At 36.6% G+C, this 26,440-nt stretch overlaps 1 protein-coding gene across 6 annotated transcripts in view; it reads right to left on the bottom strand.

Moving 5' to 3' along the window:
- KLHL5 (kelch like family member 5) overlaps positions 1-26,440 on the bottom strand; it is an 84,152-nt gene that overhangs the window by 43,864 nt on the left and 13,848 nt on the right. For 2 of the 6 annotated variants that reach the window (XM_081812455.1, XM_081812452.1), the window contains exons 2-7: positions 22,981-23,454; positions 21,781-21,876; positions 9,107-9,289; positions 6,155-6,291; positions 5,420-5,616; positions 269-481 (exon numbers count right to left, since the gene is read on the bottom strand). In XM_081812455.1, coding sequence (XP_081668581.1) covers positions 269-481; positions 5,420-5,616; positions 6,155-6,291; positions 9,107-9,289; positions 21,781-21,876; positions 22,981-23,360 — 1,206 coding nt within the window. In that variant the 5' untranslated portion in view covers positions 23,361-23,454. The remainder of the gene's footprint in view (positions 1-268; positions 482-5,419; positions 5,617-6,154; positions 6,292-9,106; positions 9,290-21,780; positions 21,877-22,980; positions 23,455-26,440) is intronic. The other 4 variants (XM_081812453.1, XM_081812456.1, XM_081812454.1 and 1 more) reach the window with 4 other exon arrangements.

The following is a 26,440-nucleotide window of genomic DNA, read 5'->3' on the forward strand; positions in this document are numbered from 1 at the left end:
TCAATACCCAAATGTTGTTAAAATTAGGATACGGGGGCGCCTGGGTGGCTCAGTTGGTTAAGCAACTGCCTTCGGCTCAGGTCATGATCCTGGAGTCCCTGGATCGAGTACCGCATCGGGCTCCCTGCTCGGCAGGGAGTCTGCTTCTCCCTCTGACCCTCTCCCCTCTCATGCTCTCTCTCACTCTCTCTCTCTCAAATAAATAAATAAAATCTTAAAAAAAAAAAGAAATTAGGATACGGATTTTAAATAATCAAAAACAGTTTACCTGTGGTGCAAGAAGAGGTAGCCTAATATAAGCCAAAAGTTTACTGAGATCTTTCCGTCTTTGTTCTAGATCATGACGGACCCAAGTAAGAAGTGCATTCAGTATTGTCTCCTCGTTAGGAATGTTCATGTCATCACTTGCCAAGAGCTTTGCGATTTCACTGGCTGGTAATAATACAAATTCCTGGTTTCGAATTACTTCCATGAAATGTTCCTAGAGGGGAAAAAGCAGCACATCAACAATATTGTTCCTTCTGTGCATCAGTTTAAGAGAAAATAAACACATTTGAATTAGATGCCAAAACACAGTTTATACTTGAGACCTTCCTTACCATAGCATTACTGTTTATTAGGAAAGAAACACAGTATAAAATAACATTTAAACTGCCATTATGTTGTGCCGCTGTAAGTCTCCATAGCAGTAGAATTAAATTTTACCATTTTGTACATTTTATTTTATTTTTTTAAGAGATTTGTTTATTTGAGAGAGAGAGAGAACATGTGAGTGGGCGTGGGGCGAGGGGCAGAGGGAGAGAGAGAGAGAGAAATCCTCAAGCGGACTCCCCGATGAGCACAGAGCCTGATGTGGGGCTCGATACCAGGACCCTGAGATCATAACCTGAGCTGAAATTGAGAACTGGCTGCTTAACTGAGCTACCCAGGTGCCTCCACCATTTGGTACACTTTAAAAATGGACCTGGGATTTTTAGGTTTTGCTTTACTCAAGTTAGGGAATAGTTCTGGCAAGTCTTTCGAGAGTTAGAGGGTAGAAAAAATGAATTAGACTCTGAGATGCAGGATAGTCTAACATCCAAGTTAGGTTACATTTGTGGTTGCTGAAGACTTTGGCTTAACAGTGCAGCCAGATACCTGGGTGAGCCGTGAAATTATTTCTCTTACCCAGAAATGGCTGTCAGTCAGGCTGGCTGGATTTCCCAAGACCGTTCTGTACCACAGAAGTCTTCTCAGACTTCTGGGAAGACTACATCCTTATGGCTATCCTGGCTCTGATTGGCCTTCAAGAGTGTTTTAATGTAATTCATAAGACCACCCAGGATTTTAGGTCTGTTTTAAAAACTTCGAATGGGTTAGCCTGGTGATGGGTATTAAAGAGGGCACATACTGCATGGAGCACTGGGTGTTATACGCAAACAATGACTCATGGAACACCACATCAAAAACTAATGATGTAATGTATGGTGATTAACATAACGTAATTAAAAAAAAACAACTTCGAATCTGATATATGTATGAAGTTCTTTTGGTCTCAAAGAAAAAGAGCCAAAGCAAAAGCACTGACATAGAATGAATGCACTGGGACTCCAGGACCTTGGACTGAAGATAATTCAGTTGCAGCCACATACTAGAATCAGGCTCCTTATCATTTGAAATGGGAGACAGAAATGACTTCAGCTGTGAGATAATGATCTTTAGTAGGGTATTATGCTAAACAGTCCAAAGAGATGGGAAATTTACTATCTGGTTTGCAAGGTTACAAGTCTTAATGCATGGATTGTTTACTCAGCTATAATATAAATGCAAATGCTATGCATATTGTCCCTTAATGTTTTTCTTATACTTCCTACTGTGTTGTGGCTGTCTCAGCATACACGGTTTAAGTGAAATAGGTAGGGCCATTTAAATTAGAGCTAGAGATAAGGATTACCAGCAACTATCTTCTACATTAAAATGAGAATTATATGTTCCCTATAGCTTGCAGTAACCCAAATTAGGTACTGATCTAAAATATATCTTGGGTTGACATTCCTTCCTTAGAAATTCTTAACAGGAAACCATACATGAATAATTAACTAAATTCAATTGCTTCAATTCATCATGATTTGCTAAAGATGCCCAAATGTATCTATTTTAAATGACTGATTATCATTTTCAGAAATATATTTTAATAAAACCTCGATGTTGGCTTCAAGCAAACTGTTCTACTCAATTGTATACCGACATTATAAAACGATCTGGTAACACATTGCAAGAGCTATAAAAATGTTGAAGCTCTCAACCCAGTTATCCTGCTAGCAGTTTAATCCTTAATAAATAATTCACAAGAGGAAAAAAAAAAGCTGATGCTTCTCTAACGATGCTTCTCTATATTATTATTTATAATAGTACAAAATGGGAATTAGCCTCAAGGTCCAGCTATAGGGGGTTGTAACTCAATGGGCTATTAAGCAGGCATTAAAAATTTCAAAAACAAAGATCACATTGATACATGGAAATACATTTATTACATAATGTTAGGTAAGATTCTAAGAAATCAAAATAATACACATTTCTAATTGCTCAAAGGTAGTGTATAGGACAATCAACATTTACACCATACTGACATAATAACTACTGCTTTACTTTCAAATGGTATTAATGGCATTACCAATGCAATGGTATTAACTCATCAAGTAGAAAAGGACGATTATATATATTATTATTATTGATTGATTGATTTTCTATTTCAGAACCATGCCCATTCCATTCTAGTACAATTCATTTTAAGTGAAAATTGAGTCTCTCAACAACTTATGGAAAGACTACTGAACACAAGGTTAAACACAAAGTGCTTTTCAAAAGTATTTGGTTTTACAGCGGGTATTTTAGCAGAATTCAGTGTTTTTTCTAGGTCGAGAAACAAAATTCAAAAATTTAAAATTAAATGCTTATATTTATTTCACAAATCCATAATGCCATTAAATATTTGTAATGATACACCCAGCGTTAGTCAGACTTTTTGGTAGAGGTTAAAGGACTCATGCCAGGTCACAGTGAGTGTCAGTCAGAGTGAGAACAAGTTTCCAGATTACAAGAAGGAACTCCTCATCCTTTCCTACCTGTATTCATAGAGGATGAGTGAACATTCCAAGTACATGCACCATTTACTGATTATGACAACTGAATTGACTATGTGGCATTATGCTTACTTCGGATTTTAAATCTATTTTGTGTTGTTGTGATGAGTGCCGGGTAACATATGGAATTGTTGAATCACTATATTGTACACCTGAAACTAATATAACACTGTATGTTAACTAACTGGCATTAAAATAAAAACTTTAAAAAAAATCTATTTTGTGATATAAAAAGCTATCATGCTACCAAATACTTGCTAGCATTATGCCCTTTCTCCATTTGGAATTAGTTTCCAAGCAAATGAAATTACTGAGGGATTTATTTAAATTGAAGACTGAATTTTGCTATACATTTTCATTGAGTTCCCATAGCAACAACTGAAATCAGACAATCTGCCTCTACATGACTTATTGTTATTAGAATTAAATTTCACCTCGCTGTTGAAACTGAATAATGTCAAATAATAGCCATAAAAAAAAAAACCCCAAAAATGACCCAACTAATTGGCTGTGAAAATAGCTTTAAAAACATTGAGCTGAATCAATAATATTGTAATAACTCTGTATGGTGACACAAAGTAACTACAATTCTCATGGTAAGCACTGCATAATGTATAGAATTGTTGAGTCACTATGTTGTACACCTGAAACTAAAATAACACTGCACGCCAACTTTAATTAAAAAAAAGAGCCAATTTAAATTTAATTTATGTCTAAGCCATTATGTCTTAGCAGCCACTGTGCCTCTACTATAAACAACAGGAGTGACTTAAATGCATACAAGTGTTTTCATGTGAATCAAACTCCTTCCTAGGAAAGAGATATTACTTAAATGATGAACTGATTATGAAGAAAAGAAACCCGTTTTATTTTATTTATAGTCACCTTACTCCCAAAATTATTTGAACCTGAGGTTTAAGGTTAAAATGAGAAATCTGCAAGGGAAAGATAAAGATGGAGGTGGGGAAAAATCTTCCATGGGACTTAATTTAGAAGATGCCAGTTCTGTATAGAACTGCCTTGTCACACAATCTCTGTGACTGATTAACTGATAAACAAGAAACATTCCTGAGAAGTGATGATACCACAGGGGCGAATACAAATCATAAGGGCTGCACTTTTGTCTGAGTGCTTTTGTTCACTCACATCAATCCCTAATGTGTTGAATAGAGCAATGATGGTACAGTGATGGTGATGATGAGGAGGATATCATTTACTGACTGGGTATACTATGTGTCAATCACTATTTTCAGTGCTACACTCCTATTAACTCATTTAATCCTCATACCGAGCTTACGAAGTAGGTAGAATTATTCGTCCCAATAGCTGTAAACCCCTGTTCTTATCATTGTTCTAAAATCTCTATTTCTGTAGTGAAAGATTTCTAAAGTATTTGTCAATCCCTTCACAGACAAACCAACTCGGTGGAAGGATGGAGGAGAAGGTAGACAAAAACATCTTCTTCATGTTGATAAACTCAGTAATATGGATAACTAGCGTAAGTGTGTGTGAATGTTCACATTCTTTCTTCTCTTAGGAGCTGTATTGCCCTAACTGCAGGATACAAAGTAACAGTCTTCAATCTCTGCCCAGCTGTGAAGACCTAACTGCCACAGTGTGACAAGATGGTCATTCCTTAAAAATCCAAATATCCTCCCTTCCCCAAATGCCTGTACTATGAAGACTGGGGGGTGGGGGCGCCTGGTCCTAACAAAATGCCTTCAACACGCCCTTCTTTTCTTGCTGTCCTAGATCAGTCTGTATCCATTATCCTCTGATGTCTGAATGAGAACCTCCTCTGCGATTTATTTTGAACACATAATTTGCTACAATTCATAAGATCTTTCTACACAGCTAAAAACGCTTCTTACGTATAATCAGATTTACCTTTAACAAAAAGCCTCCCTTTCATCCTATCATCTGTACTGCACCAATACCCCCCACTCACGGTCGCCAATTTCCATCCGTGAAAATTCATCCAAGTGCTACGAAGAAAAACGCCGGGGAAATCTGCTTTAAAAAGCAGCAGATCTGAAAATCCTGACTAGAACAGTCCTAGGCCACTGCTCTGCTTCTTAGTGACTGTAATAACTTCAGGCTTGACTCATAGATCCAGGAGAAATATTACTTGGTGTTTTCCCCTTATAACTCAATGAAAATGTCATGCAGTAGACGGTGAACCTGAACCTCAGGACGTGTGGCAGAGCCAGGGGAAAACAGCACCATGGAGATAAACCTGCAACAAGAAGGAATGCGGTAAAGAGCATATGCCTTTCTGCTTCTCAGAAAATACATACCATGGTATAATTGTGAGCCACCTTATGCAAATCTGTACAACCCTGGGCATCAGCAAAAGAGCGGATTCCAAGGCAGTTGGATGGGTGAAGCTGTTTCATTAAAAACTTACAGCAAGCTTCCACAACCTGTGAAAGCTGAAGGAGGCAAGCTGTAGACAGCAGGCACTCAATATTATCTTCTTTTAATTCAAGGCGGCCTTAATGATAAACAGAAATTCCATTAACCATAGAACTATATTAACTTTAACTTATAAAACGGTGTTAACAGTAATAATTCTAAACAAGAGCTCTGTATATGAATTCTAGATGGTTTTAGACAGTCCAAAGAGAAAAAAAGTACTAACTATGAAAAAACCTTATTAGCTCTTTGTGACTTTTATTAAAATAAAAAACGAATGGCTTCTTTTCAGAATTTTTAAATGATGCTTTAATTAAGTAGCATATCTATTAAATATAACGCTCAAATTTTAAATGCAATAACTTAAAAACATTATATAATTCATCTAATTATTATATTAACATTTAAAAATACCAATCATAGGCTTAATTATGACCACCATTTTAAAGATTTAATATAAAGATTTCAACCTTTTATAAAGGTAGCACCAGCGGTGGTGATTCCAATAGCAGAATTCACGGTTAGCTGTGGCAGGCTTTCCTAAAAGCAGAAATCTGAAATCTCATAATGCACCATAATTTTAAGAGGTTTTAGATTTACATTTTCAGATTTATTACCTGTATATGCGTACTGAATCAAGGACCATAGTGAATTCGGTTCAACACCTTCCATTTTTATTTCTTCTTGTCTTGCTTCCCTGACATCATTAGTAAACATGGCAGCAAAATAGTCTGAGACCGAGGAGAGCACCAACCTGAGAACATATCAGAGGAAAAAAAAAAAATCACTGACCGCCTTAAGGTTGATGTTCATTAACAAACGCTGCTTCTCTCTCTCCTCTCTCTCTCTCCCTTTTTTTTTTAATTTGTTACCCACAAAAAGTGCGTGGTACCGGGAAATGCATTTTAAGTTTGACAAATTGCTTTATGCTCTAGTTCTTTCCTTGGAATAATAAATTACCATTACTGAAAATTTTCTGCTGAGGTAAATGATTTACCCATTCATTACTCAAATATCACTTTATAACATCCAGACAAAAAGCTAAAGCCCACAGCATTAAACTGACTATATAAAAAAAGGAAAAAAAAATATAAAGGTTACTTTCTGTTTATCACTTTTGGAAATAACCTAAGTGTTTTTTTCTTTTAATTTAATTGTAGTAGTAGTAGATATATGGGAGAAATTTGAGAATGGTTTTAGCAGGTTGTTTTTAACTTTTGTGATTTATTATTATAATGTTCACATTTTATTACCAAATGATAATATTTTTGTTATAACACCACAAAACTATTTTTATAATAGTACAGTATTATATATTAGGTACATCTCTGACCAGATTTTTGATGGCCAGATATGAAAAAAAATAGGTTATAAATATATATTTTGAAATGTGCATTTTTTTTTATTTGACGTCTTGGAGATCTTTCCATGTCAGCACATTTATATAGAGTCACTTTATTTATTTATTTATTTTAAGAAATAGAAACCGATAATCGTTGAAGCTCCCTCTGTGTTCCTCTCTACTTCCATTCTCCTCCCTCCTCGGGAGCACACTGCCGTGTCCTAGGTTTGCCAGGCTGCTCTCCAAAGTGCTGTGCCAATTTAGACCCCCACTAGCACTGTATGAGAGAGAACATTTTCCCACAACATTGTCAGATGTTAAAATTTTTCGCCATCTGCAAGGTGTTAAATGGCATCTCATTGTTGTTTTAATTTTCATTTCCCTGATTGCTAGCGAGACTGAAGATCTTTTTAAATGGTTATTGGTCATTCAGGTTTCTTCTGAGAATTGCCCATTTATTCATTTACTCATTAAAGACATTCACCCTAATAAGGACAGGGCACTGTTCTAGGTACTTGAGCTATCATCAGTATAAATAAGAGACAAAAGATCCCTTCTCTAAGGGAGTCTTACATTCTAGAGGGGAGGGAGATGAATAATTAACAGCACAAATAAATTCTAGAGTACATTAAGAAAGGGAAGTGCTAAGGGGAAAAAGTAGGATAAGGGCAAATGAGGAATAGGCAGGGGGTTTAAATAAGTGGTCTGACTGGAAAGTGGCAATTGGGCAAAGACTTGAAGGAGGTGCAGGAATTAGTCATACAGGTATCTGGGAACAGCATTCGGGCAGAAGGAATGGTTTTAGCAGGTTTAGCAGGTTTTAGCCAATGCAAAAACCCAAAGGCAGGAGCAGCATGTCTGGCACATACAAGGACCACGCTGGCTGAGTGGCTCAAGCAGAGGGATCAAGGACAGAACATCAGATGGCAATGGCCATCACACGGCCCAGTGGGCTTTCATACCCTGTGACAGGAGTCAATGAAAAGTTAGATCACAGGAGTGACTGGATCTGAGTTCTATTTTAGATTTTTATTTATTTATTTATTTATTTGACAGAGAAAGACACAGCGAGAGAGGGAACACAAACGGGGAGTGGGAGAGGGAGAAGCAGACTCCCTGCAGAGCAGGGAGCCCGATGCGGGACTCGATCCAGGGACTCCAGGATCATGACCTGAGCCGAAGGCAGTCGCTTAACCAACTGAGCCACCCAGGCGCCCCTGAGTTCTATTTTAAAGGATCACTCGGGTAGCTGTGCAGCAAATAGAATGTAGGGGGAAAGAGTGAAAGCAGGGAGACCAGTTGGCAGTTTATGGCACTGAGGGAGACGGTGAGTTTACACATAAGTGGAAGGGAAGGTAATGAGCTCTGTTTTGGAAAAACAGAATTTCAGATGTCTCTGTGACATGCAGGTTGAGGTATCTTTTCCAGTAAACCCATGCTCATAACACGGACTTTTTGTCACAGTATCTAGTAGCATCTCAATAAATGGATGCCCGTTGAATCATTGGAAACTAAGACCAAGCCCATTTTTCCCAATGATTTCACTTCCACTTTGGAACGTTTAAGAAAACCTTTGGGACGGAGTGTTAATTAGTTTTTAAAAGCATTAAAAAAAACAAAAAACAAAAAAAAAAACCTTTTGGGGTCATAATAGTGATTAACACAGAACAACTGAACACAGAATTATCAAAGGAAACATAATGAATTCTTTATTAAACATCTCTCTTTTCTTATTTCAAAAATAGTACTTCATTTGTGTTAAAAGTTTTTGTTCCCTAACATCACTGCTTTTCCTATTTTTTGGAGGTCAGCAAATAGAAGTTGGGATAGATGTCGCTATTTTAAGACTCTTCCGTTTTTGCCATTTCATTCCACTAGCTTTTTTGCTTCTAAATACTCACAGCTCTAATTACCGTCGAGTTTACTTATTTAATAGGTAGAATTTAGGAGAAAAGCTGCTCGTAGTAGCTGAAATCTTTGCCAAACAATACTGACTGATCTGAGGCTAGTGTGTTTTGTTTTTGTGTTTCTGCCGAGGGAAAGTGACCCTTTTGGGGTCATTTAATGTATAATAATTTCACATGCACTGTTTTCTTTGCAGAAATCCCATGAAAGATACCCCCTCCCAAAAGCATATGGAATAGTTAGTTGGAACAAATTATCTCAACATACATAACAGATTAGTAAGGAAATACTTCTCACATACAGAGATTTAGAAAATAATTACCTATGAGCCGGAATTCTGCGATCACCAGCAACTAGAATTACATCACATAACTGTTTGTGTCTTAAATAGTTTTCCATCTTTTTAAATGTTTGCTCAGCATGATTAAGGGCTTGGAAAAATTCATCTGATGAACATGGCTCCATAGTATGGCAGGATGATAACGTCTCACTACTGTTTGAAGTCCTGACAAGAAAGAGAACATGCCTTTTGAAATATTACTATCACATTGAAAAGATCTTTTCTATCAAGTCCTTTAAAAACCTTTAAATGTAATAGAAGTCATCACTGCTACCAATCAATAGTAACGTGTAGTCATTCATCATTTTTGTCTTTTAAATTCAATGATGGCTCAAATCATACATCTTGTAAATACTGTGAGTGAATGTGACAGCTGGTAGTTAATAACTATATATATTGTTTGCAGTGTCTGTTTTTGAGATCTTTTTGCCAGTCAACATAATTTCTCTCTTGAAAAAGAGCCAAGCTATATTCATAATGATAGTATATCTCTTAACATTATATTTAAGGGTATATGAGATCATTCTTTGAAAGCAGGAAGGCAATTAAACTATTTTAGAGACAAAAATCCAAGCCATCCTTTACTTAAAAATGGGTTACAGTCCACAGTTCATTTACAGGATAACTATTTGGAATATTAAACACAGTTGACCTTTGACCAACATGGGCTTGAATTTGGGGGTCCCCTTAATACGCAGATGTTTTACAATAAACATAATGCAGTATTAAAAATGTATTTTTTCTTCCTCATATTAGTCTTTATAACATTTTCTTTATTCTACCTTACTTTTTTGTAAGAATATAGTATATAATACATATAACATACAAAATGTGTTAATTGACTGTTTATGTTATTTGTAAGGTTTGCAGTCAAGAGCAGGCTATTACTAGTTAAGTTTGGGGGAGTCAAAAGTTATATGTGGATTTTTGAGCATGGGGTCTGGTATCCCTAATTCCCGCATCGTTCAAGGGTCAACTGTACACGGTCATAAAAACAATGTTATAAATTATTCATTTGATTCTCTAGTCAGTCTTCAAAAGCCCAGATGACCTATAACTTATATTACAGATAAAAGAAATGTGATGACCTAACCTAGGTATCTAGAAATTATTTGCAATTTCCAAATTAGAATTTGAAAAGTATGAGTTCTTTGTTTTCTTATGATTTACTGATGGAAATGGTGAAAAAATGAAAAGGTTACTACTAGGAACTAAGTCCTAAGTCCACCCCTCCCTGCACCCCCCAGGATCACTTGTAATCAACATCCATTGGCTGTGCAATTAACTACCAACAATGCCATAACTTAGTTCTCAATTCTTGTCACATTTACTTTTAGGGATTATGATTCTGACAAATACTTTATTGATTCAATCCTCACTGTATCTTAAGACAATATTCTTAATATAAACATCTAATAACCTTCCCAAAAAAGAAAAAGTCACTGGATCTTTAGAGTCAAGAGAACTAAAGCCTAGGAGATTAGGTGCCTTGCCAAGAGTCCTACAGTTTGTTCATGACAGAGACAGGCCTGTCACAGGGATCACTATGTGTTCACCTTTAAAACCCTTTCTCTTTTTCTTTGGAGAATATACCTAGGCAGTATTTCCCAGACTCTCTCAAAGACAGGTGAGGTCTTATAATGGAAATGAACTACGTCACCTCCAGGCTAACGTGGCTAAGAGCAGGTGTTCCTTTCTCATGCTTTTTTTTTTTAATTACAAGCTTTTTTTTTTTAGGATTTTATTTATTTATTTGACAGAGAGAGACACAGCGAAGAGAGGGAACACAAGCGGGGGAGTGGGAGAGGGAGAAGCAGGCTTCCCAAGGAGCAGGGAGCCCTATGTGGGGCTCGATCCCAGAACCCCAGGATCATGACTTGAGCCGAAGGCAGACGCTTAACCGACTGAGCCACCCAGGAGCCCCACGCTTTCTTTCTCAGCAGTGTCTCTACCTAAATTCTCCCAGCCCAATGCATTTTTTTTTTAAAGATTTTATTTATTTATTTGAGAGAGAGAATGAGATAGAGAGAGCATGAGAGTGGGGAGGGTCAGGGGGAGAAGCAGACTCCCTGCTGAGCAGAGAGCCCGATGTGGGACTCGATCCCAGGACTCCAGGATCATGACCTGAGCCGAAGGCAGTCGCTTAACCAACTGAGCCACCCAGGCGCCCCGAGCCCAATGCATTTTTAACGCATACAAATATGGGTCTTAAAAAATGTTCCTGGAGGATAACTGTCAATAATAATAATAATAGAAGCAAAATATATATTATCTAGAATGCATGTGTCATACACTATGAATATTATTGGTGTAATGACTTGGAAAATCCAGGAAAATATACTCAAATTTACATTTAAGATAATTATCATAAAAATATATTGAGTAATGTGTAATTATATGTTGCTTATATAAATGAATGAAATTAAAAATTATTTTAAAATCTAGGAGAAAACGTAACATGAGCAATAACAGATGATGGTAACTTTGGTGAATAACAATTTGAAGATTTAAAACATTTTTCAATAAAATGAAGTTTTATATTGTCAAAATACTAACAAATGATTATAAGAGTTTTACTGATCTAAGAATGAAAGAAAATTAGAACATTTAATTTTCATACAACCACAAATTCTTTCAAGAACAAGATTAAGTAAAGAAATCAAGTACTTCTTTCTTAGGGCTCCTATATATTGTATCACATTTTTAAAAAGATTTTATTTATTTGAGAGAGACAGCATGAGTGGGTGGGGGGAGAGGAAGAAGCAGGCTCCCTGCTGAGCAGGGAGCCCTATGCAGGGCTTGATCCCAGGACCCTGGGATCATGACCTCAACGGACGGCTGACCTTTAACTGACTAAGCCACCCAGACACCTCTGTATCATATTTTTTACATTAAATTCTTAGTAATGGCAAGACAGTGAGTTAGTTGAATGTTTTTGAGTGATGAATTGCCATCATCCAAACATAAATGCTAATCAATGTTAACTTCTGAAAGAACAACAGAAATTTATAATATGATTATAAGGCTAGTTTTGATGTTGGTATATAAGCCCAATTAATAAATAGGCCATCTCTTTTCTTGTCAAGAACTTTCAGGGTGTTTGGTTCTTTAACTTCTGGAATGAATAAGAATAACCCAGGGAGCCTTTCAGCATCTGCGTTCAGAGCCTCATTCCCTAAGACTGATTCACTAGGTCTAGTATTTAATTCAAATACTTTGAAACTCTTTGAAAGCCCTACAGGTGATTCGAACACGTGTTACAGGTTGAAAAGCAGTGGTGTGCACTTCAGGGAGAGACAGATAAATTATACAGATCATGTGATAAACTTACAGGTTCAAAACATTGCTTTACACAATAGACACTTTACTTCAAACATGTGTCAACTGAATTTCTTTGCCTTTAAATGAACTAGTTGAACTTAATGGAATATTTGTTATTTTTAAAATGAGCATAAAGGTAAAACATCAAAATCATTTATACGTATGCATATTAACAAACAATAACTTATGTTTCTAAAATACATTTCAAACTTTGTAATTTGCTTTCAAGGCTTCCACTGCCATCACATGTTAAATAAACATATTATTCCAAGGCGACAATTAATTTACTGAGATTTCTGGGTATAGAAATCACTTCCATCCACTGCTACAAATGAAGGATCATAAGGAATGCAGGCTTCTGATTTGTATCCTATGGAAAAGTGAAGCCACCCATTCACAAAAGGAGCATGAAAGAGGGAGAAACAGAGCTATTCGAAAGACTTGAAGAGCTGCACAGCTTTCTAGCATTTCTTGTTTTGTTTTTAAGAAATTTGGAGGTTTACATATATAATTTTAATAATACAGAAATTTACTAAGAAAACTACTGCATCTCCATACAGTTATAGGATCTTGGCCATTAGAAAAATTATATACGGAATTTTTACATCTAGGAGGAACCTATGCGTTTAATTCAATTCCCTTATTTTGAGATGAGAAAATCTGAGGCCCAAAATGGACAAAGTAATCAACCAAAGACACAGAGGCAGCCAGTTACAAAGCCAGATCAGGAAGCATTCAGAGTGCTGACAGACCACTCACAGAGAAATGGGAATTCTTGCCTACCTTTACTCTTAGGGCATCAGTGAGCTCAAGGACTAAGGGTATAAAAGGAGAATGATGCTACAATATGAATGAGGGTAATTTCACAGAAAGAAAAGATAATAGAATTAAGAATTTTAGACAAATGTCTACTGCTGTGTGGCTGCCTCTTTGCTGGGTATAAGAGAGCAAGAATCTTTTAGGTTTCCATGGGACAGAGATCACATCTCTATCCCTGGCTAATCAGACTGCTTTTAATACTATGACTCCATGCAATTTACAATGCTAATATTTCCTAATTACTTCTTTTCTTATTATGTACTTTGGTTTGGAGAGTTGAACTGGAGAGGTATGGTGTAGTGATCAAGACCATTTTAGGAAAATTCTAGAGCTGTGCTGTCCAATACAATAGCCACTAGCCTCATGGTGCTATTTTAATTTAATTACAATTAAATTAAAAATTTAGTTCTTTAGTTAGAATAGTCATATTTCAAATAGTTAATAACTTCAGGGGGATAATGACTGCCAAAATGAATAGTGCAGATATAGGACATTTCCGTCAATGCAGAAAGTTCTACTAACTTTTTCAATAGCAAAACAGGAATAAGTAATACATAGTACTTTCTTTAAAGGATCCCTCATGGGGGGTTCATTAAGTGAAATGAGGAATGCATAGCCCTAGCACAGAATAAGTACACAATAAGGTAAGCTACTGTTAATGGAATCTATGTTTTAAATGGCAAATGGAAAGGCCTGTCTCTTGTCTTTATATAATGTTGTTTGGTTGGTTCTTTTAAAAAAACGATCCCCAGCATTATCAATTTTATAACCAAATCTCATATTTCCTAATTAAAATGCTCTTTAGTAAACCTGGTAGACATCAAAACTCATAATACGGATATTTGGGAATAGGCCATTTATGGAGCATTTAATATATATTTCTCTGAGATTCTACTCGCTCTTATACATGATAACAGAGGAAATATATCTAACATCTCTGCTTCATTTTATTTATATGTTACTAGGATGGTAAATCATTAAAACCATTCATAATAGATGTTCACTGTAGAGAACTATGCATTGCTGAATATTTCCGGGCTATGAAGAAACATTTAATTTTCAGCCTACTGTACCTTGCTTGGCAGTAGGCAATGAACTTGTAAGTCAGAAAAACACCTAATCATAGAAAAGAGGCAAGTATCAAACAGAATCAAGTCATCAAATATTTACAGAGTAACTCCTAACAGGCAGTATTGCACCAGTTTTAGAAACTGGGGGGATGCAAAGAAAGAGAGGATTCTTTAGTGAAGGAATTTGAAGAGTCAAGTTTCATGAACTGGAAAAAAAAAAATTAAATAGCAACACTGCCTAGCCCTTGCAATTCCTCAGATTTCACACATGTGTACACACGCATATGCACGTACAAAATACGTTCCAGGACCAATAGTGCCTTTTAGTAAAAACTACTTAGATTTCTTCACTTTCGTCATCAGAATTTACATTGGTCTTTCTTCATGGAGTGATTTTTCCAAAATAAGTTTTAAAAATCACTTCATAAGAATTACACTGTATGTAGATTTGAGGAGAAAACAAAGCTGCATTGAAACTCTAATTGGTCTGTTTGGCTGGCTCCCTCGGTAAGTGATTTACTCCCAGCTATCTGCCTCATAGCTTCTGGCATTCAGAATTCATGCTTTTGCAAAAGTGAAAATTACTGTATCATGAATCTTTTGGCATCCTCTACAAATATTCAAAACCACAAATGTAAAATAAGAATGTAAATTGCTTGGTATGGGCTAGCAGTCTCCAAATCTTTTTTATGCATATCCTTTCCAGTACCCTTTTAAGCATGTGCCCAAATACATGGATATTTACTAATTTATAAAAGATATACAGATACCATTGTACAATTATTATTTATATTCTAAAACACAGAAAAAATAGAGCTTTAAAGGATAAGATAAAGGAATATAGTCAATAATATCATAACAACTTTTTTTTTGACAGAGAGAGACACAGCGAGAGAAGAAACACAAGCAGGGGGAGTGGGAGAGGGAGAAGCAGGCTTCCCGCTGAGCAGGGAGCCCGATGTGGGGCTCAATCCCAGGACCCTGGGATCATGACCTGAGCCGAAGGCAGACGCTTAACGGCTAAGCCACCCAGGCGCCCCTTGTAACAACTTTGCATGGTGATAGATGGTAGCTAGATTTATCGTGGTGATCACTTCATAATGTATATAAATGATCACAGTTGTATACCTGAAACTAATATTGCATGCCAACTACATTTCAATAAAAAAGCATAAGACAAAATGGAAATAGAAGCTCTATTTTTACCATCTCTCCAGCTGATCATTTTGTACATCCCCAATTGGAGAGTAATTGCTATTGGAATACAGAGAAGGGGAAGAGCAATATGAGCTGGTGTTTGGAAAGGCAACAAGTAGCAGGTGAGATCTGAAATGCATCTTGGAATTCAGTGGGTGAGGGAGAAGAGGATTCGGGGTGTCTCCTCTAAGGGGGAGGACAAGTCAGGTATATGAGGAGAAATGACAAGAAAGGAAAAAGAATGCCTTCACCTCTTCCCTTCTTGAGACCAAGATTTTTGATTTGGGAATTTAAAGGCATTTTTCCGGGGCACCTGGGTGCCTTAGTCATTAAGTGTCTGCCTTCGGCTCAGGTCATGATCCCAGGGCCCTGGGATGGAGCCCCGCATCAGGCTCCCTGCTCAGCGGGAAGCCTGCTTCTCCCTCTCCCACTCCCCCTGCTGGGGTTCCCTCTTTAGCTGTGTCTCTGTCAAATAAATAAATAAAATCTTAAAAAAAAAAAAAAGAAAGGCGTTTTTCCTGGTACCATGGCCAGAATATCTACAGCGAAGAGAATTAAATGTAAGAATCAAATTTTCTTACATAATAACCAGTATGGAGGGGAAGGGCCAGCAGACACTTTCATACAATGCTGCTGAGAATTAAAATAATAGTAATGTTCCTGAAATGACTTTGAGAATACAAATCACTCTAAAAATGCGCACATCCTTGGGATTTTATCCAAAGGAAACAATCATCTGTGGTATACAGACCGCACTACATGGAGGGTTTATTGCAGGTTGTTTCTAACAGGAAAATACTGGAAACAATCTGAATTCCAAAAAGAAAAAGAACACTGGTTTAACACAAGGTGTATCTGCACATGGGAGGATGATGCAGCCAGCTAAAAAGACAGGAGAACAGTTAATGACATGGAAAACTGTTTTAGTGGAACATTGGTTTTGCCTCTCTGGTACTCTTTCTTATCTGGTACTCTTTCTTATGGGAACAGACCCATTTCTACCCTTTGGGAAACCACACATTCCCCACCTCAGTCCACATGGCGTGGGCAGAGATGAATCTTCCCCTGGACAAAAATGAACAAGGGCCTGGGACCTGGCTAGTAAAAGTTATCATACCTCCTGGCAATTATGATTGGTTTGAGTGAACCCATGATTCAAACAAGGCCGATCAGAGCCAGTTCCAAGATGTTGGTTGGCACTCTTGGAAGAGTCACTCTCTTTCCATTGAGGTTGCTAAGCTGATAAAAAGTTAATCTATAGCTGCTAGTGGCTTTTGCTACCACACTGAGAGCCTGCCCAGGAAATGCCATCACAGAGGAAAACAGAATCTAGACAGGGAGAATAATCGATTTCTGGTGTTATTGGAGTATCTGGATTCAGCCACGAATAAAGCTAAGTTCTATCCTTGGATGTTTTATTTACTTACACGAACCAAAAAATTTCTAGTTTTTGCTTAAGTCATTTTGAGTTGGGCTTCTGTCTTTTGCGACGAGTCCTAATTTTAATATTTATATTAGGGCAAAAAAGTGGTTTACAAAATAGTATTTACAGAAAGGTTCAGATTTTCACTCTAAAAATACATATTTTTATTATACATGTATAGAAAATATACTGGAAGGACACTCCCCCAAATTGTTAATGGTTGTTATTTTGGGGTGGCAGGGTAATTAGTGATTCTTTATTTTTCTGTTTTTATTTATCTCTATTTTCCAATGTCTCTATGGTAAAAATATTACATAATATGGAAAAAAACTAATTAAAAAATTCAATCTGAAGAATTCTGTTCAGCTGTCTTCACCTCTTGCACCTGTTGATTATGACTCCTAAATCATTCTTTCCTTCCACCACAGTAATGAGTTTTGCTGGACACATGGCTACCCAGATAAAGAGGACAGTTCTGAGTCTCCCTTGCAACTAGTTGTGGCCATATGACTCGGTTTTCAACAACAGAACGTAAGCAGAACTGATACATGCAACTTGTGTTATTGGCTTAATGTCCTCCCTTTTGCTGGTCCCTCCCATGGGCTAGAATGCAGAGGGGGAGTTGAGTAAGCTAGCTTTGAACATAAAAAAAGGATAATACCCTACAGGATGGAGAAACAGTATGGAAGAAATCTGGGTCACTGAGGGAACCCATGAAGCAGAGCCACCTATCTGCCCTGAGCTACCTGCCCATCGGTTGGGAGATAGAGAAATAAACTTCTATTTTATTTGAGCCACTGTCTTTCTGAATTTCTTATTATATCATCTTAGCCTGTTCCCTACTAATAGGCTCCCTAAAGGTAAATGACCAAATTATATGGCTGTGTGCACATGGGTGTGTATGTGGGGTGTGTGTGATTGTTTTCATGCCTAATATACCTAATATCAAAAATATAAAACCTCACTATCTAGTTCTAAACGGAAAAAATGAAATACAAGCAGTAAGTGGCATAAAGGCACGTTCTTCTGCCTTTAAAATCTGGAGTTATAAAGGCCAGTTGTGCAACTGAAGTGCCTATCCTTTGTCCTAGGCTGATTCTTCAGCTTTCCCAGCAGTTCTGAGAACTAATAGGATTCCAATAAACTCCTATTCTGTTTAAATCAGCCCGTCAATTTCAGTTGCTTAAAGCTAAGAAGGCAGAATGATACAGCAGACAGAGATGCCTTAGAAAGGTATATAAAATACTTAACACTCACACGTGCACACCTGCATGTGCACGCACAGAGTGTCTTGTGGGAAGAGGTTCCATAGCTTTTGTCAAAGGAATTTATGCCGTGACTTGGGCATATATGTGTAAAGGAGGACATGCAATATATCCTTCCCAGATATAAGTATGGTAGAGTTGAACTTCTTTGCCATCTCTGGAAGCAGAATTCGTGGAAATGCTGAGGATTTAATTTCAAACTGTACCAGAATTAATACACTGGTTCGAACAAGGAGATGCAGAGACAACATAATGAGGGGCAAGAAAAAGGAGGTAGCACTTGAGAAAAGGTGAAGATAACGCCTTGTTGGGAGAGGAGGAGGACCTCCGTGCCTCCAAGAGGAGTCAAAGAATAGTGCGTATATCTGCAGTTGAAACAGGGGACATGCAACCAACCATCACGAGTCAGATAGAGGACTGTGGGTAAAGAGTTGTGGCCCTATTAAGAGACTATACCTGTAAGCCAGCCAGGCTTGGCATTTTCAAGAACCAGGCTAAGAAAATTAGCTGAGGAGAGAAGGTGAAAGTGGTGAGAACGAATCATTAACTATTATGTTAATCCAAGTTGAACTTGGTGATGAAAGTCACAGAGAGCTGAAACAGTCACACACAGACTGGCGTGTGAGCATGAAATCTACATCTTAATTGTTTGGGGTCAAAATGCGCTACTTCCAAGTGATCAAGTCAATATCAACAGCGATAATTCAGGCTGATAGAACGGATCCTTGCTTTGATGTGATGAAAATGCACTTTACCTTTGTGGTGTTCCTCCCCAAAACTCATAACCCCAGTCTAATCATGAGAAAAACATCAGATAAATCTCAGCTGAGTAAGACATTCTGCAAAACATCTGACCCCACTCCCTGAACTGCCAAGGGCATCAGAAACAAGGGAAGCCTGAGAAACTGTCCCAGCCCAGAGGAGCCTAAGGAGACATGATAACTAAATGTAACATGGTGTTCTGGATGGGATCCTACAACAGAAAAAGGTCATTAGGCAGAAATTCAGAAAATCTGAATAAAGTATGGACCTCAGTTAATAATAATGTACCAATATTGGTTTATTAATAGTAACACATGTACCATTCTAATATATTAAAAATAAGAGAAACTGGGTGTGGGGTATAAAGGAATTCACTATACTATTCTTCAATTTTCCTATAAACCTAAAACAGTTGTAAAAATATAAAGTTTATTTTTTAAAATGCAGTTTTATTTCACTTACTAACCTTGAGCAAGTTACTTAGCCTTTCTGTTCCTCATTGACTCATCTATAAAATTAGAATGAGAACAGTGGCTATCTCAGAAATTTGTTGTGAAGACTAAAGGAATTCATACTAAAACGCTTAAAACAGTGCTCCACAGGTACTAAGCACCCAGCTGGTATTAGCTATTATTATTTCTGAATATTTGTAAAGTACAGCAATATTTTACACATATTGACTAAAAATGTGACATACAAATCTGACATCTAAAATATTAAACTTTACGAACAAAGCTTGAAATAATGAAATTTCCCTCAATATGTTAAAAATTACATAATTTCAAGGCTGGCAAATCAAGTGAAGTGTAAACTGAGTTTGTACTATGGTCACATGGTGGGTCACAATGGAAACTCTCCTAGCCTTCCTAAGAATTCATCCTGAATTAAGGTCTTAGGAACCTACTGCACACTGGCAACCCTCACTTAGGGTCTAAAATTCCTCACAGTGTAAAGAATAAGGGTTGCACTTCAATACTGAAGTAATGACTTAGACAACTGCCATGGAGAAAACGCTGGCTAGGCTACAGACCTAAGATCAAAATTAAAATATGAAAACTTCTAAAGATTTTATTTATTTAGAGAGAAACGAGCTGGGAGGGGCAGAGGGAGGAGAGAATCCCAAGCAGACTTCATGCTCAGCATAGAACTTGATGTGGGGTTCAATCTCACAACCCTGAGATCATGACCTGAGCCGAAATCAAGAGTTGGATGCTCAACCTACTGAGCCACCCAAGTGCCCCCAAAAGATGAAATCTTTTAAATCACTTAGACGTGTGGCAGGAGAAATTAGCGGAAGTCTAAGGGCTGAAGCTGACATGTCTCCTAGTTGGAATGCAACTAATCAAACATATAAGCAACATATGATGTCTTTCACTTCTGTCTGAAATTGTGCAGACCCACTGTGGGTGCTAGGATTTTGTGTAGGTAAAACCACTCAGCTGTTTTCCCTTTTTTCTAATAATTCGAAATTTCAGTCTAAGTTCTGAGATCTACCTACGTAATTACTATGAATGCTTAAATAAGAAATTCTCCATATATCATGTATATTACCGTTATGTCTTTAATATTTTAAGATATCAATTCATAACATACTCAAATGTTCATTATGTTTTATTTTTTGTAACTATTATGTAAGAAAAAGAAAAACACTTGTGCCCAAGTTATATACAAAAATTTGATGAATGTCAGTGTAGCTTCTTTTGACATTAACAGTGACAGCTTTTGATTTGTAGAAGGGCCACCACCTAAAGAGACTGCTCACTTAATCAAAAAGCTAGAGGCAAATAAATGTATCCTTATGACAAAGATCAAAGACTCAGAGCTGAAGGACTGAAGGAAGATGTGAGAATCAGATATATTTAATCTAGGAAAAAACAGAGGAGTAGTACTATACACACAAATGACATTTCTAAATCTAGAATGGTTGTTTTTTGCAGTAAGATATTAGGATAGAAATTTCAAACCTTTGAGAATATTAAGTTGCTTTGACGTGTTTTTATATCTAAAAATCAGGGACTTTTTAAAAGCACATTTTATTTTTGAAATAATATTTTAGGAATAGTTTGATCACTGCAGATGTAAACTATTTACTCCCATCTTATTATTTAATTTCTCAAGCTTCTTGATTAGCATTTTAAAAACAACTACAATCAGATTTTTTAAAAAAATACCATTCTTACTTTTATATCTCCTATAAGTGTCAATTTTATATTCTTGAAGTACACATACAGCCATCTCTCACTTAAAAAAAAAAGGCAGTCTTTTTCTTTCATAATGAATATCCCACTAAGATGATATTTCAATATGGATACTAAAGAATACATTAACTTGATTTCAATAATCATTAGTTATGCATATTACCTTTGTTGTAAGGAAGTAAATTATAGCAACCAATGTGTCTATAACCTTTACAACTTTAGACATTGCATATAAATTTTATACTCATATATGTATAATCTCTCCAGGTAGTAGATATATGTTAAGATTTTTATAACTTATGGTGATAAATGAATGAATGTTTTGTTTTTCTGGTTTTGTTATAATAGTCTTGATACATTGCATTGATTTTCAAATGGGAAGATGATTACTTTTTGGGTGTCCATAAAAATGATAAACCCTGAGCCTTTTACTGTATACATTATTATTCTCTTTATGGCAACAAGTCTCCAAAGAAAATGCAAAGCAATGAAACCATACTAACTCAACTGATCTCCATATTAAAATTATTTGGAGTTCTTATTCACTTAATGCCAAGTCACAGACTAATTTAAAAATTTTTAAATTAAATACACTAGTTACCTATGTAAAGATACGCCCCTCTCTTCATTATACAAATGATTATAGATGACTGGTCTATATTTATTATTCCAACACCACAATTCAGAATTCCATGTTCTGAAGGTTAGAAAAGGAGAAAGCAATAAATATCCCCAGGTAAGAAATACTTGAATCTATGAATTCATTTTGTCTCCATCTCTTATGATGCCTATAATTAAGAACCAACACACAAATTACAAGTGTTATCAAAACCTGCAGAGAAATTTTTAAAAAAGAATCCAGTAGTCAAATTAGACAAACAACAGCCTTTAAATACTGAGAAATATTTCTGCATGAAGATGAACCAGAAAGATGAGTTTTATGCTGTGACTTGTTACATAATATGCTATAGTAGTTTAAACTGATTGATAAAATTCATTTCAAAGATAAAGCCAGGTTCCAAGGGGGAAGATGGATAAAGTCACTGAGACATCAACCAATTTTTTTTTTTATGTTCTCTCCTCAAACTCACTCTCCCTTCTTCTCTCCCTGCTTTTAGCAGCTGACCACATGTAGCCCCTCTGTGTTCCCTGATACTCTCCTGAAGGAATGTCCTTCACTTCCCTAAATAGCCCAATTTTCAGTGAAGTGAAGGTAATAGGAATTAGTAGCTGTCATCGCAGAAAGAGACATGCTACTGTATTTCCTGTATTAGTCTGGAGGGCAGCAACATAGACAGGACAAAGAGAAATAACCATAAGAAAAATATTATTGTAACTACAATGGTGTAAAAAAAATTACTGACAACTACAATGTACATCTCCTTGTAAAACTCTTCATTTTCATTAAGATTTAAAAATGACTCCATAATCTGTTGCAAAGTAAAATGTCAGGTCTTCTATAGTTTTGCTATGACTATAGAAGGTAAATGAATGAAGCAAACTGCAAGGCCATGATGCATAAAATTGCTACTATATATTATTTTCAAGGCAGAGCCATATCTATATATGGAACATAAGGTATTTCAAAATGAATGCAACTTGTAGTCTTTATAATTTTACAGAATTAAAATTGAGAACATTTCAGCAAACCCTAGCAAAAGTACCATATATGCATACCCAAATGTTATGTATGTGTATGTATGTAGAGGTATATATCATAGATAAATAATAATACTAAATTATTAACACTATAGAGAATATACCCCCACACCCCGTTTCTAACAGTAAGAAAATAATCAACCTGCATGAACTGGAATCAGATTCATTTTCTTCTTCACTAGTGCCATCATCCACTTCTGGTCTATCCAGCCAATGTGCACCGCCACAATCTTCTGCTGTAAACTCAAATGCAGGGACTTCAGAGGTGGATGCCATTGGCCAAGAAGGTGAATTCTGAAAATCCAGTTGGCTGGACCTTCGGTAACCAATTGAAGCCAAAGGCAATTGTAGGCTACATGGATTTAAAAACTTTCTCCCACCGTTTGCTCCAGTCTGTCCTCGATTCCAAAATTCTCCCTGCTGGCTGTCAACTGTAGAGTTAGATGATGCTTGATGGCTAAACCACCTCCATCTGATTTTCAAAATCTGCTTCACATCAAACTCTTTACGAGAACCAGACATCCTCAGAGAAACCAAGTGATCGTCTAGGCAACGGGCAAAAAGCACTGCACACAGATTTGTGCATCCAACCAAGACAAGAGAAGTCTATGCCCTGCTGTACACAATAAACAGATTGAAAGGAAATAAATCACGTTCACATATATACCTACATTAACTTTTATACCAATATAGCAGATTATAAAGAACAAAGGAGAATGAATAGCGATGAAACACGGTGGAACATTCCGTTCAATCAGAGCAAACTCTCATCCACCTATCCTGAAGCAGCTAGACCACTTCCCCCCTCTCTTTTCCCATACTGACCATTAGCTCTCACAAACACTGACAGCATTCATTAAAGTCCTTTCAAATGCAGAACACCACCCTCTTTTCTTAAACCACAAATGACAGAAACAGAAAGCACTATCCCTTGCAATATCTCAGTCTCTGCTGCTTAGCGTATTAACTCTTTCATTGCTGAAACAAGGAATTTATTCCAGAACATTTTCCTTTGTACATAAAAATCACTGTAAAACGAAAATGTTTCTAGTTTTATACTAAATTCCCAAATGAGATATCACAAAATAATCGTTTTTTAAAAAGCGTGTTTTAATTAGATGAGTTATAGTGACTTTCAAGCTGTGCTCTTTAGAGGGCAGGAGGAGGGGAAGGGAGACAAAGGTGGGGCTCCAGTTTGTTGCTTTCCATGTCTATCTTCTTCCTTCGGGAAAGGAATGTATTTAATTAATACAGTAAGATCTGGGGTAAGATTTCATTCGGGCAAAGATTAGGAAGACAGAGAAAGAAAAAGTCTGAAAACTACAAAGGATCAAAATATGACAGTACTTACTCTTTTTTCAAAGAAATAACTGGAAGCCAATATTGCTCTATAGTTAGGATTGGGCTGCTTTGATTTAGTATAATTTCCGAATTTGTATGACATCGTTTAGAAGGAGGAAAGTGTGGCTCAAGAAAGCTACCAAGGAGTGGGACAGGATTATTTCTTGGGTGTACAAGTATCCTAATGGTGCCCTCTGTTGTTAGCAAAACAAAACAATGGTCTGAGCATGGTTACAGTTAAGGCAAATTGATAAAGCAAATTTAAAAAATCAATCAAAATTTAAAATACTATTTACTGTGAGCAAGACACCCTGCTAGGCATTGTGGGGGACACAGTTACATAACATCTTGGTTCCTACCTTCAAAAAGAATTAAATCGAGTTACTGAAACAAAAAGTACTTGGCAATTTAAATATAAGACACAATATAATGCTGCAATATTAATATACTGTGATCTACACATGCAGAATTTAAGTTTTCAGGGTGCTCAATATCTAATGCTATTTCACTTGAATGACAATGCCTATTATCAACTGGCCAAAACAAGGCTCCATTGGAGGCTTATAAAAATATTGGGAGGCATAGATCTTAACTTTACACAGCTCTTCAGAAGAATAAAAATTATTCAGAGAAATAAGAACGAGAGGCATGAAAAGCCATCTACAATGTTGTGGTCAATATGGCAGAACAAACCATAAATACTCTAAGAAAGAGGAAATAGGTATCGGGATGGTGTGGAGTGGTATGTGCCAATTTCATTAGGGAGAAGGTCTCTGGGAATAGTAAGTTGTATAGAAAGAATGAGGATATTTTATAAAGGAAGAAAGATATTAATAAAAGCATGAAGTGAGCATATTGACAAAGAAAGAGGGGGTAAAAATAGCAGTTTGATCAGCCAGCCAGACATACCTAATTAATTTTAAGGAGTAATAAGACATAAACCGGAATGAATATGATGAGATAAAATGCCTTAAGCATAAAGCAAAGGTGTCAAGACTCACAGGCAATATTAAGTGGACCGTTGAACTGGGCAATGTTTTAGAAAATTAATTTGGCAGTAGTATGCAGGATGCATTCAAGAGTAAAATGACACTTTCCCTGTCTGCTCACCTCTGTCACACTCCTTCATATCAACAATTCTAACTCCGCTCTATCTATCCAACTTTATTTCTATTATCCAACAAGGACACACTGCTTCATCAGGTGAGATAGAGTCTACATTATGTTGCTCCCTCTTTTATATGCTGCTTGTGTCCCAAAGTCTCTGGTTTTAAGATCTTACTCATCCTTCGAGGTTAGCATAGGCATTACTGCCCAGAGAGAGGCTCCTCCAATTCCTCTAGCCTTGTGATTCTCAACGTGGGTAGAGCCTCCACTCCTGCACCCCAAAAAGGCTTCTGGAAGTCACAGGGGGTGGGGGGTGAATTTGTAGTTGTTGGATGACTAGAGAGTGCCACAGGCATTGAGTGGACAGAGGCCAGAAATGACAAACATCTTGCAGTGCATGGTACGGACCCATGCCATGGAGAGATGCCCCTGTGGTAACTCATAAGGATCTCGTCATCGTCTTCATTCAATTTGACATAAAGGATTCTTATCTCACCAGTGTTTTGAAACTCATCTGTGTGGTTGTCTGTAGCAGCTGATAGCTGGTTTTTATGGCTATATAGTATTCCACTGTATAAATATACAACCATCAAAATACATTCTATTGCTCAGACATTTTAGTTGTTTCTAGTTTTAGACTTTTGCCAAGTAATGCTGCTATGAACATTCTTGTCTGTGTTATAGGATGCACATGTATACGCATTCCTATTGCGTATATATATAGACAGAGGCAAAACTGCTAGATTATAAGGTATGCATATGTTTAATTTTGACTGTTATTACTGATTTATACTCCCACAACCATATGAGAACTCCAGTTACTCCACACGCAGCCAACACTGGTATTGTCAGTCTTTCATTTTAGTCACGCTGATAGATGCAGAGTGGAATCCCATTTGATTTTACTTTACATTTCTCTGGTTATTAATGTCATTGGGTAACTTTTCATGTTTACTGGGCATTTGGATATCCTCTTTGTGAAAGGGTCTTTGCTTAGTTCTCATTTTTTTTTTCCTATTATCTCTATCTTTTTGATTTGTTGGAGCCCTTTTTATTTCTAATATGAGCCCTCTATTATCAATATAGTTTTAATGTAAACCACCCTTTTTCCACTGAATTGAGGTATTACTTTTGGTATTAATTAGCATCTCATA

Source organism: Leptonychotes weddellii, chromosome 2, assembly GCF_054177405.1.
Source record: "Leptonychotes weddellii isolate Sample4059 chromosome 2, ASM5417740v2, whole genome shotgun sequence".
In the NCBI taxonomy this organism is placed as follows: Eukaryota; Metazoa; Chordata; class Mammalia; order Carnivora; family Phocidae; genus Leptonychotes; species Leptonychotes weddellii.